We start from the raw sequence: 16,353 nt of genomic DNA, 5'->3' as shown, positions 1-16,353 counted from the left end.
AACAAGTAATAATCAACTCGAGCTAAGCCCGCCTGGTATTCTACAGACCACTAAGTCTATTAAAAGGTTACTAAAACTAGAATTGGAAGTTTATGGTTCAAGCTAATGGTTTAATTAAGAGCAATTCAAGTTTTATTATTCTGTTAGTTCTAGTTTATGATTTGTGGTTTATGAAAATAATATTATTCTCTTGAGAAGTATTTTATCGGTATGTTAATGCCATGATATGTGGTGTTGGATGATTGAGTTAATTTTTTCAAATCTGCTTACATTGTGACGCTCCTGCGGAAGCAATTCGGACAGTATGCTAATTCACTTGAAAGCAGTTGTTGTTTTTTTGCTGGCAGAATCCGTTCATTCTTTCCCCGTATTTTAATGCATTCAGTCATTGCAAGAAGGGCCAAAAGTGTTGCAAACTATGTACCCGTAGTGTTAGAGTATAGAAACTAGAATAAGTATCGTCATCGTCTGGATGCTAGCAGTCGGTAAATTGTGTTTTCTCATTCTCTATGGTTTCCTAGCAATTGGATTTAAGCAACTTCAACAGCTTGCCTTGACTTGAAACGGAAGTCCAAAAACTGCTGCTGTTGTTGGACTGAATTGACCGGGCGTGTGTTGAAAACATGTAAAAAAGCAGAGAATGAGATAAATTATTCACGGCTCCTCGTTGCAGCTACGAAAGGCAAGGTTCATGTAGAATTAATAGCGTCTGCTTTTGTGCTTGTTGTTGCTTAAATTGAGCTCAGTCCCAGTCCCGTTTTGCACATTTCCAATCAGTGAAAATTCAAAGCAAAATACTAAAAATCACTTTCGTTCCAAAGCACCTGCTGGCTGTATTTTCCCTCTGTTACCGTGAGCGGCTATACCCATCACCTGCAGTTGACAGGATGAAAAAGGATGCTGATTACTGGAAAATGTTTAATTTAATATTAAGTTGTTTCTCATAGGAAGAAAGCGCTACTCAACAAAGGGTGCTGTGAAATTAAATATGCTTTCTACTGCGAATCTATTGAAGGGAACATAAATTACAAATACGTGACTTTATATGACAAAGTAGGGATAATCATTTAAAGTAAAAAATTATCTAAAAATCTAGGTTGGTTATTTATAACATTTCGTTCGAAATGTTTGATCATAAGATAGTTCGCGATGCTCAGGTGGATACTTAGTAAATTTTTCTTTGTTCAGTATTTACTTTGCGTTTGATGAATGAATGATGATTATAGATTGAACGAGAAAGTTTATTACTGTTACTGCTAAGCATTCTTTAATGTAGAAACGAATGATTGCTCCAATTACTTTCGGTTGCTACTGCATTGTGCAATTCAGAAAATTGCGGTAGAATTTCCTATGTGAATAACAGTAACTAAATCGTGCATTGATGCGATGGAGCACGATTCACTTATTTATAAATATCGACCACAACTGAATATCATTGAAATCTTACATGATAAGTAAGATGCATCAATGCATCCATTCTTTGTCAGTATTGAACTCTCGAAGATAAATTGATGTTATTTTTCTTCGAATATGCTGTTACACAGGATCGTATTCCTACATCGCTCCCCGTGGTAGGGATGATGCTTCTCTGTACAGAGAAGGGTCCATTTTGAGAATGTCGGTCGCTTCCTGGTAAGCCAGACGAATGGCAGCCATATGTTGCAGATGGAATCGAATCCGTAATAAAACTAATACTGGTGCTAGCGGTTGTACCGGATACGAGAGTTTTAGCATATGTGTATTTCCTATGGAGAATTAAACGGGAGAAAATGATGATAGATTAGTAGGATACAGCTGGCAGTAACAAGCAATTTTATATGTTCCTTCTTCTATACCTTGTTGCAATTTCGCGATACGATAAGACGGTGTTGAATTGTGCTAGCAGATTCTATTGATTTTCAATTTAATAAATTAAACTAATGAAATATCTTGAAAGTATGCGCTGTACAATTTAAAAGGTATGAGTAGTATAGTATACTAGTTGAGCCCAAATCTTACGATGTTTGCGAAGATGTTCAATCTTTGTGTTAGTTCTTTGAGTTTTACATCAAACTAGCTGACACGCAAACTTCGTATTGCCACAAATTAAACTGTGTTCTACATAAAGCGTGAATCTCGGATGACACAATCTTGTCACAATGATTGTCACAGTCTTGAGTTTTGCAAGTTTCTGGGGAATTCATGGGTGTTTAATATACAAATTTTCCTCACAGTAAAGTAGAAAACAACTCCCTCCATTGCTTAGCCTGATAAAATAAAGCGGATAGCCTTTAAATATTCTCCATCATTACAAACCATTTCGCCGAATACAATTTTGCGGAACTCCAATTCTCGGTTGACCATAACGCGGAATATAGAGTTTCGCAGAATACCATTTCGCGAAAAACCATATGCGGGATGTACCATTTCACGGAAAATCTTTTCGTAGAAAGTACCATTTCGCAGGGGTGACCCAACTGAAGGAAAGTAAAAGAGGTCAGTAGATCTAGGAAAATAAATAAACCTAGATAGAGGTGATCTCTACGGGGGGCTGCCCCCAGCAGTGCCCGACGCTTCCGACGGCAGGTCGCCGGCAAAACTCGCGAGGCCTGTGGCCGTCTCGCGCTGAATTATCTAATGTTACTATTGATAGTTTTTGGCGATCTTGTTATTTATTAATGTTTTATAAAAGAGTCTAAAATTTCTCGAGTTCGATTAGTTTTTGAGTTACGCAAAAATTTCTGTTTTATTTGTGTGAGTCCTTATTCCCCTACCACAGGGGTGAGGGGTCTCAAACCATCAATAAAAAAAATTCCTGCCTCCAAAACCCCCCACATGCCATATTTGGTTCCATTTGCTTGATTAGGCGTGGTACACAAATTACGTAACGCAAAAATTTCGGTTTTTTGACCCCCTCCCTATGTAACATTAAGTAACGCTTGGCATAACCCCCCCATTAAATTACGTAACGTTAACCAAACCTCCCCCCCGTACCTCAACATTCAATAAAAATGACTTGAACCGCATATTTTTTTTAATTTTTAAGAAATTCAACCAAATTAGCAAGATTAGCAAATTAGCAAGCTTCATATTAAAAACAACAATCAGGCATCGGCCCATGTTAAGCTGAAATGGTAAAAAAGCAAAGCCATGGGTATAAACGTCCTGTTGAGAACTTGACCCTTCTTTATCGACTGACTTCGCAGCTGGCTATTAGAGTACAGGACAATTACGGGGATAGTGCAACGATCCTACTGGCTTTATAGCAGCACTTCCTAGCCGATATTCATACGGCATACATACGACGTACATACATACGACGGCTTGTTAGGCCCGCATCGTACCCCGAAGCAAACTGGGCAGCCTGGAATGGTCTTCAACCGTAATAACTGGAAATTTAGTAGGATTATCTTCATCAGCTACAAACCCTTAATTTTGTATCATATATCATATTAGTATAAACCGATTCACTCTTTTCCACCTCCAACACGTCCTTTCCTCATTTGGCAACTGCCTCTTTGGTATTCATATATTTGTTACGTAACTATTCTCATGACCCCCTCTCCCCCCTATCTAACAACAAGTTACGCTAACTCGACCCCCCTCCCTCCCCTCTAAGCGTTACGTAATTTGTGTACGAAGCCTTACTTCTCGAGTTATGAAAAAATTTGTATTTCATTTGTATGGGAGCCCCCCCTGCTAAACAGGTAGAGGGGTCCTAATTCATTACAGAAAAATTCATGCCTCCAAAAACACCCACATGCCAAATATGGTTCCATTTCATTAATTAGTTCTCGAGTTATGAGGAAATTTGTATTTTATTTATACAGGAGCCCCCCTCCTGAAGCGGGGAGAGGTTTCAATTCACCATAGAAAACATCCTTGTCTCCAAATACACATATCAAAATTTGTTCCATTTGCTTGATTAGTTCTCGAGTTATGAGGAAATTTGTATTTCATTTGTTTGGAAGCCCTCCCTCTTAAAAGGGGAGAGGGGTCATTATTCCCCTCCTAAAGAGCGCAGGGGTCTCAATTCACCATAGAAAAAAATGCGTTGAAAACCAACCACAAACTAAATTTGGTTCCATTTGCTTGATTAGTTCTGGAGTAATGAGGAAATTTGTATTTCATTTGTATGGGAGCCCCCCCTCCTGAAAAGGTAAGAGGTCCTAATTCATCATAGAAAAAATTAATGCCTCCAAAAACACCCACATGCCAAATATGGTTCCATTTGATTAACTAGTTCTCGAGTTATGAGGAAATTTGTATGGGAGCCCCCCCTCTTAAAAAGGTAAGGGGTCCTAATTCATCATAGAAAAAATTAATGCCGCGGTGGCTCGTGCTGTTTCAAGCACTCGTCTCCATTCAACTCGGTCTTGGACCACTCGTCGCCAATTTCCTAGTCGTCTCAGAAATCGCAAATCGCTTTTGACCTGGTCGAGCCATCTTGCACGTTGGGCCCCCCTGTTCCTGGTGCCGGTGGGGTTGTTGAAGAGGACTATTTTCGTCGCACTGTCGTCCGGCATCCATACGACGTGTCCGGCCCACCGTAGCCTGCTAACTTTCACTAGATGTACGATGGGAGTCTCCCCAAGAAGTGCCTGTAACTCGTGATTCATACTGCCCATGGATGCATAGTCGACGTAACGACCAGCACCATGATTGTTGAGAAAACGCATTTTTATCGTGAAAAACGTTTAAAGCCATATAATCTTTGCTATAAACTATTTCAATCGAATAATCTGTCAATTTAGTAGAGTTTATTAATCAAAACAGGACTGATGCGGTTTTATGATTATTTATTGTGTTTTAAAAATGCGAACGCCAGTTTATGCGAATAAACAGACTGTTTTTTTGAACGATTGTTCACATAACTTGGCGTAAAGCTACAAAAACAAATAGGTTGTTATGCTGATTGATTATGCGGGGAATTACGTCAACCATTAGCATTACGTGAAACCAATAGCAGAGTAGCTCAATTTTCCTAAATTTCTCGAATATTTTCGAACAAACATATGTTGTTCGAGTATTGGGCATGTGAACAACATAGTTAAGAGTGCGTAGGACCGAAAAAGTACATTTTGGTCGTTTTGGTTTTTACGTCAACTATGCATCCATGGGCAGCATACGCCTCCGCCACTCTCCGCTTCCAGTTTGTACTCCGCCAAATATCGTCCGCAGCACTTTCCGCTCGAACACGGCAAGGGCGCTTGTGTCCTCCGTGAGCAGCGTCACGGCTTCAAGTCCATAAAGAACTACCGGTCTAATAAGAGTTTTTTACATTGTTAGCTTCGTGCGGCGGCGTACGCTTCCTGATCGTAGCGTTTTACAAAGGGCAAAGTAAGCCCGATTTCCTTGGATGCGCCGCTGGATCTCCTTACGAGTGTTGTTGTCCGCGGTCACCAGCGATCCCAAATACACGAACTCCTCTACCACTTCTAGTTCGTCACCGTCAACGGTTACCGTCCGTGGGAGGCGCGCGTTTGTTTCCTTTGAGCCTCTTCCTTTCATGTATTTGGTCTTCGACGCATTTATTTTTAGGCCAATTCTCCTAGACTCTGCTTTCAGTCTGGCGCAGATTGCCTCCGCCGTCGCAAAGTTCCTGGCTATGACATCGAAGTCATCTGCAAAGCCTAGAAGTTGGCTACTCTTGGTAAAAATTGTGCCTCTCGTTTCGATGCCCGCACGTCGGATCACCCCCTCAAGAGCGATGTTGAACAGCATGCAGGATAAACCGTCACCTTGTCTCAATCCTCGCCGCGTCTTGAAGGGACTCGAGAGTGTCCCAGAGATGCGTACGAAACACATCACTCGATCCAATGTAGCTCTGATCAGTCGCGTCAGTTTGTCCGGAAAACCGTGTTCGTGCATTATCTGCCATAGCTTGTCTCGATCGACTGTATCCTATGCTGCTTTGAAATCAACAAAGATGTGAAGCGTGGGCACGTTGTACTCCCGACATTTCTGCAAGATCTGTTGGATAGTAAAAATTTGGTCCGTAGTTGCGCGAGCCCCCGTGAAACCCGTCTGATAGTTCCTTACGAAACCTTGTGCTATCGGTGACAACCGGCGTAACAGGATCTGGGAGAGTACCTTGTACCAGCGTAATACCACGATAGTTGCAGCAGTCTAGCCGATCACCCTTTTTGTATATGGGGCAAACCACTCCTTCCATCCATTCCTCCGGTAGCCACTCCTCCTCCCAGATCCTCGAAATAACCCAGTGTAGAGCCTTTGCTAGCGTTTCTCCGCCATGTTTATAAAGCTCTGCCGGTAGGTGATCCTTCCCAGCGGCTTTATTGGTCTTCAGCAGCCCGATTTCTCGTTTGACTTCTTGGAGATCAGGTGCTAGGACATTACTATCTTCCATGGGCGCTTCTAGGTTAATTTCCGTTCCGCCTCCTTCTGCGACTTCGCCATTGAGGTGTTCATCGAAGAACTGCTTCCATCTGTCGACCACCTCGCGCTTGTTTGTAATTAGATTCCCTCCCTCGTCCCTACACATGTCAGGTTTCGGTGTAGCCATTCCGAGTTTGGTTCACCTTCTCATAAAACTTGCGCGTGTCATTAGCTCGGAATAGTTGTTCTAATTCTTCACGATCTCTGTCCTCCTTTCGGCGCTTTTTCCTCCTCAGGATCGTGGTCAACTGGTTTCTAGCTCGTCGGTATTTGACCAGGTTTTCTCTAGTGGCAATACTTACAGGTAAGTTTTTTCCCCTCCATCGCTTGTTGGTATTCTCCATCAAACCAATCATTTTGTGTACTCCGAGGCTCAAGACCTAGTGCCGCGGTACCGGCCTCTCCGATGGCCGAGCGTATTCTGCCCTAACCGTTTTCGAGGTTTGAAGCACCTAACTCCTCGGAAGAAGGCAGTGCCTCATTCAGTACTCACGCGTAGTTCTCGGCAGCTTGCGGGTTATCTAGCTGCCTGATGTTCGACCGAGGAGGGCGGCTTTGACGTGTCCGGTATACGGTGGACAGCTTTGAGCGCACATGTACTGCTACTGGGTAATGGTCAGAATCAATATCTGCACCCCGGCGGGACGTACGCTCGTGATGTTAAAGAAAAACCGGCCCTCTATGAGAACGTGGTCAATTTGGTTCAATGTACGTTGGTCAGGTGATCTCCAGGTGGCTTTGTGGATATCCTTGCGCGGGTATCCTTGGTGCTTCGGATCAATGAAATTGGAATTGAAACTCGAACGACGTAAAAAAGTTTTGCACAACCACCTGCAAAATCCAGAGAGAACTGGATCAAAGTTGGCTAAAGTGCTAAAAATGCCAAAATCAACAGTAATAAATAGTAATAGGGTTATAAAGAGAACTTAATTGTGGAAGAGTGGCAAAGAAAAACTTTCAAGAAAACCGGAACTGGGGACCGAGAGCTGAGAAGGAAGCTATTGACGTGCGTTAGGATACTAACTATTAAAACACGCGGAATATCCTCGCTATAGGCTATAGGCTAAAGGCTATAGGTCTTCCAGTGCCAGTACACATTCGAATCGGCACTTGAAGTAGAATTTGGTGGCCAAGAAGCGTGCTAGACGAATGTATTTTGGTGGATGACGAAACCTCCGTGAAAGTAGATTTCAAGTAACGTCCCGGTCAAAAATTTTACAGTGCAACTGGGCGTGGTGTTCTGCCAGGCAAGAACAAGTTCGTGTTTGCTGATAAATTCGCAAAGAAGGCCATGATTCTGTCAAGGAATATCTAGCTGTGGACTAAAGACTGAGTCTTCCATTACTTCCTCAGCAATGACATCAAGTTGAAGACACGTATTTTGCCATTAATTCGTAAACATAAAGGTAACATAATATTCTGGCCTGATTTAGCTAGTTGGTGGTGCTAGAGTGGTATGGAGCTGATAATGTCGATTTCGTGCCAAAAGAGATGAACCTTCCCAATTATCCGGAGTTTCGTCCATTGAAAAATTTTAGGCTATTATCGAACAACGACATCGACGGAGTTGGGGGACAGAACTAAAGAAATGCTATCAAAATGGAAGAAACATGTTAACATGCGCATCTTCAACTGTCCAGGGTAGGATGAGTTCTATAAAGAAAAAAGTTCGGGATTCTATCGGAACAAGAAAAACGCAATAATGTAATACTCTAAAATTTAAAGCTAAACAAAAATAATGCAATCCAGTCATTTATGTTTTTTTGTGAATCTCCAGTCCCGAATTATAGGTTGTCCTATGGGTCCAGATTACTTTTAGCCAGGCTTTAGCAAAGGCGCTGTCTAGCAATAATAACTCGTTGGCATTCTTTTTTATTATTAACTCTTATTACTACACGGAAAGAAATTTGATTCTGATGCCATGAATGGAATCATGAAATCATGAAATGTGAATTCATGTCAAATCATGACTGAACTGCCGTACCAGACAGCACAAAATCATGAATAATAGTTCATGGTTTTGCGTTGTGTTGTACTGCAAGAAGCTCGTGATATCATGATTTTTATTCATGGTGTATTTTCATAAATCATGAGCTAGAAACCGGGAATCATGAGTCATTTTGCTCGTTTTGGAGATCAAATTTCTACCCGTGTATGTGAAGCGACATAGTAAATTTAGTTTGGATTTGATATAGATTATCTTATTGAAATTCACATGCTTGATTTTTGTTGAAAAATATTACAAAAAGTAGGATCATTTAATTTTCCAGGACAATTTGATGAATGCTTTTTAGGCAAGCTGTTCCCGTGTTACTCACTGTTCCTACTGTCTCATTGTTGACTACTTTTCCCTATACATGCAACGTTTTGATTTAGAATCAGCAACACCTAACAAAGACTGACTTTTTGCAATGCAATCTGATACCTATTTATTTTTTTACATTTCAGGTCAGTGCAACTTACCGCCCATCTTTACGCAAGACATGAACAACCTGGCCTTGTCCGAATCTATCCCGGTCGGTAGTGTCGTATATCGGCTGGAAGGTTACGACCCGGAAGGCGGAAACGTTTCCTTCGGACTGCTCGGTTCGGACAACTTTATGGTAGATCCAATCAGTGGCGACGTAAAGGTGATAAAACCGTTGGACCGAGAGGTAAGGACATCTCGTAAATACATGGGCAACTGCCTGTTCAATTCAATACATAATATAGCTGTATCTATACATTGAACATGAGTACGAACACGTGTATATGACCATATTGACTGTGAGCGCTATGCTTTGTTCGAACGGCGGCGATAAATATGCAAAACGGATTTATAGCCGAACGTTTTGAAATGGATTAGACAGCTATTTGTCAAACAATGGCTGCAGAGCTCAGTTGAAATGCTGCGTTGGTACGATAAGACAATTTTCAGATGCTATAAAATCAGCCTATCTAATTTATGAGACACTCACATACATATAATGCATAAATCATATCGATAGTTCTAGGATGTGGAAATTCGATTTTGGTAACCATTGTTGGTACGATTGTATACAGGTGAAGAACCGTAATGGCTTTCAGAACTAGAGCACTTTATTGAAACAAAATCACTCGAAATAAAAATAAATGTTCTTTTATGTCTAAATATAGTGTCATTCCCCGAATCAGAGCAACTTCTGCATAGTCGTTTTCCTTTAAACCTGCTAGTTGTACTTACAAATATAAAAAAAAAATCATTACCAACGGTACTTAATAGGATAGTTTCAGAAATAGCAGCTAGTCTGATGTAGTTATTTGTCCGATCAATAAAGTTAGCAAATGGCTGGAATGCTGCAATTGTTGCGATCACATTCATTAACGTTGTGTTCACGCACGAGTTCAAGCGTCAGTCAATTAGTGTGACATTTTGATTTGTAGAAAAATTATTATTACGCCGGATGGTTTCCGGCAACCTAATCTTTCAATTCGGCACCTGTTTTTCGGTGAACGTGGCTGCGGGATGAACAGACTTAGGAGCCCCTTGACCAATGTTCGTGATCGTCTTTACTTTATTTAACGAGACTGTGATATTCACAAGTAACAGGAGTACTGTTAACTGATTGAACTGAAGATTTTACATTTATTGCTGTTTTTATATATGCGTTGAATAATAAGCCTATTGTTAATATATCTAGTGAGAGCAACACTGCCCTTGGATGCATAGTTGACGTAAAAACCAATTTCACCAAAATCTACTTTTTTGTTGCAACACATGCTTTACTATATGATACACAAAATATACATAAAAATAAACATGTTTTGTTTGAAAAGATTGCGGCTATAATGGAAAAACAATTGAACAAATTTTCCGTTATGCACTGCCCATGCAACACCTCAGAACTCATGAAGTCATAACTATCAACAGGTTCATCTCTTGAAATAAAATTCTTATTATTAACCCTTCTAAGATCTACATCATTTTTACCATTCGAAAATTTGCTAAAATGGCCGTGACTTTTTTATCTTTCAATATTTTTTCACTAAACTTGGGAATCTTCCCGAAAATCTTTTCTATTTTCATAATATCTACAAACCATAGCCATATGTCACATGGTTCCGGAGTTATTCCGTGGGGGACGGCGACATAGCTTTTTTAGGTAATGTTGCTAATTATTTGAAATCTGTTGGAAACATACTGATTTTTTTAAGCAAATCATCGACTGTGGTCATATCAGTTACTATGCTGCAGTTACAAGCCATCTGCGCGCCATGCGGATCCGGGAGGACACTGGGAATCCGGAACCGGTTCCAATAGAGGGACATTTCAGCAGCAATAAAATATGTCATGTAGCATATCAAAAAACATCGGCACTTCACAAGATAGCGATTGGTGACCATCTCATGTCTGTCACAGGCCATATGGCCGATTTCATGTCCTGAACAAGTTCCTTCGAGATCCGTACCGTGCTGAAAAGAGAAAAAAATCTTTCCGGGCCCGGAAGCGGCCATATAGCATTTGAGAGACATGAGATGTCACCAATCGCTATCTTGTGAAGTGCTGATGTTTTTTGATGTGCGACATGACATATTTTACTGATGCTGAAATGTCTCTCTATTGGAACCGGTTCCGGATTCCCAGTGTCCTCCAGGATCCGCATCCTCATATCGACGTAAACAGTTGGATAGAATGGGATACTTATGAAGATTCAACAATCTAAGTGCTGGTTTTTATTTTTAGTTTTTATTATTTTTATTTTTTAGTTTTTATTATTTTCTACAAATTAGGACCCAAAGACAAAAACTAGTTGTTCAACATATGATATAATACAGTGGCAGAGAAAAACTGACGTATTGAGTGCTACTGTTACAGGGAATACAGCTAATATGAGCTACGAACGTAGCAGCCTAGTTTTCACGCCAAACTATGTGAATAAACGTTCATCAAAACGACTGATTATTCGCAAAAACTGGCGTAGGCGTTTTTCAGATCAAATAAACTTGCATTGAAAACCTTGTCAGCCCATTTCCTATGAATAATCTTTATTGAAATGACAGATTATTTAGTTGAAAATGTTAACAGATACGGTTATTTATCTTAAAATAATATAAACGCGTTTTCCCAACATGGTGATGGTTGTTACGTCAACTATGCATCCATGAGCAGAACAATAGCACTTTGTCTATATCTTCGTCGGAATATACTTATCATGCGGCTTCGTGCCGCAACATACTTTTGCACCAAAACCGAAGGTTTTAAACTGCGATGTTCAAAACAAAGTCAGGGTTTAACTCCGTGTCGATGACTGGATGGCTGGGGGAGAAGAAAACATACCAGTCGCGAAGGGAGTGTTTTGGATATCTTGTCCCAACTGTGCCATGCGGGGCTCTGGTACGATCGATCTTTGTTGTCAAAGAAGAACAACATAGAAGTTTTGTCCCATTTCCCTTTTGGAGATCACACCAAGTGTGTTCTGGCCAACAATATTGGCTTCGCTTACTATTTTCTGTCTGATCTGTGATAGGAGATTGTTTGTGTATATACTCCGCTAGTCAGGGGCGGACTGGGAGCCAAAGGGCCCACCGGACCTTTGATATTAGGGGCCCCAGTTTGCTATATTCTCATGATAGTAAATTAACACAAAAAAGACATCTACTCAAAAGACATCAGCGTTACAAGGACAGTAAATCGAATGAATATGGGCTCTTTGTAAGTCATGTCGTGCAACTCGACTCGACTCAGGCACTGTCGAGTATCGGGAGTACGGGCAGCATGGCGGCTCGATGCTCGAAACAAAACAAACTAAGTCGTTATTAGGACCGAGTTACCAGCTAGCATTAGCATAGCATGTGCGTCATATTAGCGGTTCACGGTACTTTAGTTTTGACGCATTTTTCTTCAACCCAATCTTCGCTGCTTTGAGTTTTAGTTTGTTCAGCCACCACCCCAGATGCTGTTCTATCGACAATATCCATTTCATTGGAAAAACAGACGAACTAACTAGATTTGCTGAAGATTGTGCCTGTGTGTTGCTTCTTTGATAACATCCTGTAACGGCATGTTGAACAGCCCACTTGAGGAACCATCACGTTGATAAAGTCCCCTGCGAAGTTAGAATGGCCATGATTTTACAATCGATGGTATCATACGCAACTTTGAAATCAATGAAATAATTGTCCGTTGAATTCTCTATTCATGGACTTTTTGAGGATCTGCCGCAGCGTGAACATTTGATTTGATTTGCGTGATAAATGATATGATGTCAATAGTTCAATATATATGAGTAGATTACTGCGTCTACACGTCAGAACAGAACAGTTCATAGTGCAGGCGATTCCCGTGCCGAGTTATAGCTATCCCTGGGATTCAACTCTTGGATTTTCCTGTAAGAATCATGCTTCTATAAGCAAGGTATTCTGTGCGAATCCTAGAATTTCTTCACACGATTTCAATGTGAGGAATGCCCGAGACTCTGCGCGAATCTTTTTGGTTCATCCTGGTAGAGCTGCGGAAAAAAGAACCCACCGTCTAAAAACGCCAGTACGAAGAACACGTGCTCGCCAATCCAGAGGAGAGGTTCGTCAGCAACGACACACGGAGTTTCCACAAAACGGTCAGGTGCAAGAATTTTGCCATGCCTGTGATGTGCAATGATAGTGCTGGCAACCTGCTTACTGACCAAACGACGGTAGCAGCCAGGTGGAAGAGTATTTCCAGACGCTGTTGAATAGAGAAGTAAACACGAAGATCAGCAGCTACAGGATAAGAATTTTGAGCGAAGGCCAAACTGTGGAGCCACCAACACAGGAGGAGATCAAAAGAGCAATCAGTGAGCTGAAAAACGGTAAGGTTGCTGTAAAGGATGGTATCCTGGCTGAACTTCTAAAAACGGGGAGCGAGCAGTTGTACGAAACAATTCGCCACCTCATTGTCAGGAACAGAATATGGGAGGAAAATAAATATCGGAGGAGTGGTTGATTGGCCTCATTTCCCATAATTTTAAAAACGGACATCGACATGAGAGTAAAAACTATCGAGGCATTACGTTACCCAATTTTGCCTATAAGGTGCTCTCCCTATTCTGTGTTTTAGACTGAGTCCGTTAACTGAGTTCTTCGTTGGCGAGTATCAAGCTGGTTTTCATGAGGGTTTCGCTTCACGATGGATCAGATATTTACCCTGTGTCTAGTAACTGACGAGTTCCGGGAGTACAACTAGCAGACTCACCATATTTTTATGGATTTCAAGGCGGCATACGATTCAGTCAAACGAAATGAGCTGTGACAGTTAACGCTAGGACATGGTTTTCCCACAGAACTAGTTACGTTGATTTGTGTGACGCTGGATGAGTAAAAATTATGAGTCAGAATAGCAGATGAGACCTTACGTGCTTTTTGATTTTGCGGATGACGTTGATATCACCAAAATCAAAAGTAGAGCAGCGAAAGAAGCCTTTAGGTCATTTATTGAGAAATTGGGACTTACCATTAACACCGTCAAAACGAAGTACATGGCATGAAAATCCAAATGGTGTTGGTGTCGAAGAGGAACTGAATATATTTTGGTATGCTCGTGACATGTGACAGCGATGTAAGTCGTAAATTAAAACGACTAATTACAACTGCGAATTGGCCTTTACGCAGGCATTACATTTTGTAGCTGAAGTCCCGTAGCTTGCAAATTCGCTTAAAACAGACGCTCTAGAGAACACTAATCCTCTCGGTGGCCCTTTACGGACATGAATCATGGACGCTAAAAGAAGCTGATCGACGAATACTTGGGGTTTTAGCGTAAAATTTGGCAAAATCCAAAATGGAGTGTGGCGCAGACGCATGAACCGTGACCTATCTTAAGAATGCAAATATGCTGTTATAATGAAGATAGCACAGTGTGGCAATCTGCGCTGGATTGGTCACGTGTCTAGAAGGCCCGACGAAAGAGTAGCCAAAATTATTTTAAGCAGAGAATCAAGAAGAGGCCGTAGACTTCGGAGTAGACATCGCACTGAGAGATGTGCGCTATCGAGGATGATGCACGTTCAGCTGGTGTTCGAGGGGTTTGAAGAAAGGTAGGACCATAATTCATTCGGCGCAGGATCGATAACGGACCGTCGCCACTGAAGTAAACTGAGTATGGAGCTTAAGCCGACAGTTCAATACTTATAAGCAGTCAAATAACTGCAGATGAAATACTAATTCTACTTTTAAATACTCAAAATTGAAGCTGGTAATATTTTCGGAGCTTGGACCCCAACAGCTCAACTTAAATGATTTCATGAATCATGGGGTGCTGGGCCCCGAACATTCGTGATTCATAGAAACAGTTTAATTGAAAAAGAGATTTTGGTTTAAAGTTCGGGGCCCCAACAGTCCCATTCGAAGCTGAATTTTCAATTATCAAATCGGTTGATTTCATGAGTCATGGGGCCCCAACAATCGAACATTCGTGAGTCATAGAAAAAGTTTACTTGAAATAGAAATTTTGGTTTAAAGTTCGGGTCCCCAACAATCCCATTTGAAGCTGAATTTTTATTTATCAAATCGGTTAATTTCATAAATCATGGGGCCCCAGCAATCGAACTTTCGTGAGTCATAGAAAAAGTTTAATTGAAAAAAAATTTTGGTTTAAAGTTCGGGGCCCCAACAGTCCCATTCGAAGCTGAATTTTCAATTATCAAATCGGTTGATTTCGTGAATCATGGGGCCCCAACAATCGAACATTCGTGAGTCATAGAAAAAGTTTACTTGAAATAGAAACTTTGGTTTAAAGTTCGGGTCCCCAACAATCCCATTTGAAGCTGAATTTTTATTTATCAAATCGGTTGATTTCATAAATCATGGGGTCCCAGCAATCGAACTTTCGTGAGTCATAGAAAAAGTTTACTTGAAATAGAAATTTTGGTTTAAAGTTCGGGGCCCCAACAATCCTATTTGAAGCTGAATTTTTATCATCAAATCGGTTGATTTCATGAATCATGGGGCCCCAGGAATTGAACATTCGTGAGTCGTAGAAAGAGTTTAACTGAAATAAAAGTTTTGGAAAATCTCATTTTGTGTAACAACGAAATTTTTACTGGGGCCCACCGGGCATTTGCCCGGTTGCCCGGTGGGCCAGTCCGCCCCTGCCGCTAGTCAAATAGTTAGAGTTGCACAAATAAATCTTCAACACAAGCGGGCAGCAAATTTGTATTATGCGAAAAACTTTTTAATGACTCTGTTACCATCGCATTGGTTCAGGGGCCATATTCCCGCATTGGGTATTTATATTCAACGGATATTGGAAGCCCCAATTTTGCTGTTTTCAACAAAACTAGTATGACAAATCCTCGTTTGATGTCCAGGGCATGCATATTGTTGCATAGGTCAATGAGTGCATGTCTTATCTCTGAGTTGACTACTCGAAATATTTCTGCAGTAACAGCAGAACTCGTCGTGGATGATGTCCATAGGCGCTACGTCTACTGTCCTGCATACTTACCATACGACGAACCGACTCCCAGCGACGATCTTAGAAATGTGATAAGATACTGCCAATCAAATGGGCTTCCGCTCATTGTAGGCAGTGATGCCAATTCCCATCAAATCATTTGGGGCAGCTCGGATATCAATCTGAGAGGCTTTGATTTGATGGAATATTTGTGTAGTACCAACCTTGAAATACTCAACATTGGTCCAACTTTCATACACGCTGGTAGAGGGAAAGTGTTAGATATAACACTCTGCTCTAACAGGATCAGTCATGAGTTGGCACACTGGCATGTTTCAAATGAAACACCAATATCTGATCATTGCTTTATATATTTTGATCATTTGAGTGTCTCCTTGAACGCTGCAAACTATTGCAATCCGCGATTTTCCGACTGAGAACTCTTTGAGGAGGAACTGGCGATGAAATTTCAAGGATTCGAACCGACGATTGAGTCATCGATCGACTTAGATGTGGCTGTAGATGTCACAACATCATTAATTGCGGAAGCTTTTGAAGTAGTTTGCTCGCTAAAAACTATTAAAACG

General features: G+C 41.1%; 1 protein-coding gene across 3 annotated transcripts in view; it reads left to right on the top strand.

Moving 5' to 3' along the window:
* LOC128732850 (cadherin-87A) overlaps positions 1-16,353 on the top strand; it is a 473,132-nt gene that overhangs the window by 383,830 nt on the left and 72,949 nt on the right. For all 3 annotated transcript variants that reach the window (XM_053826265.1, XM_053826266.1, XM_053826264.1), the window contains one exon: positions 8,827-9,032. In XM_053826265.1, the coding sequence (XP_053682240.1) occupies positions 8,827-9,032 (206 nt within the window). The remainder of the gene's footprint in view (positions 1-8,826; positions 9,033-16,353) is intronic.

The sequence above is a fragment of the Sabethes cyaneus genome, chromosome 1 (assembly GCF_943734655.1).
Source record: "Sabethes cyaneus chromosome 1, idSabCyanKW18_F2, whole genome shotgun sequence".
NCBI classification, from domain to species: domain Eukaryota; kingdom Metazoa; phylum Arthropoda; class Insecta; order Diptera; family Culicidae; genus Sabethes; species Sabethes cyaneus.
The sequence above is the reverse complement of the archived record's forward strand: the minus strand, read 5'-3'. Positions and strand labels throughout refer to the sequence as shown.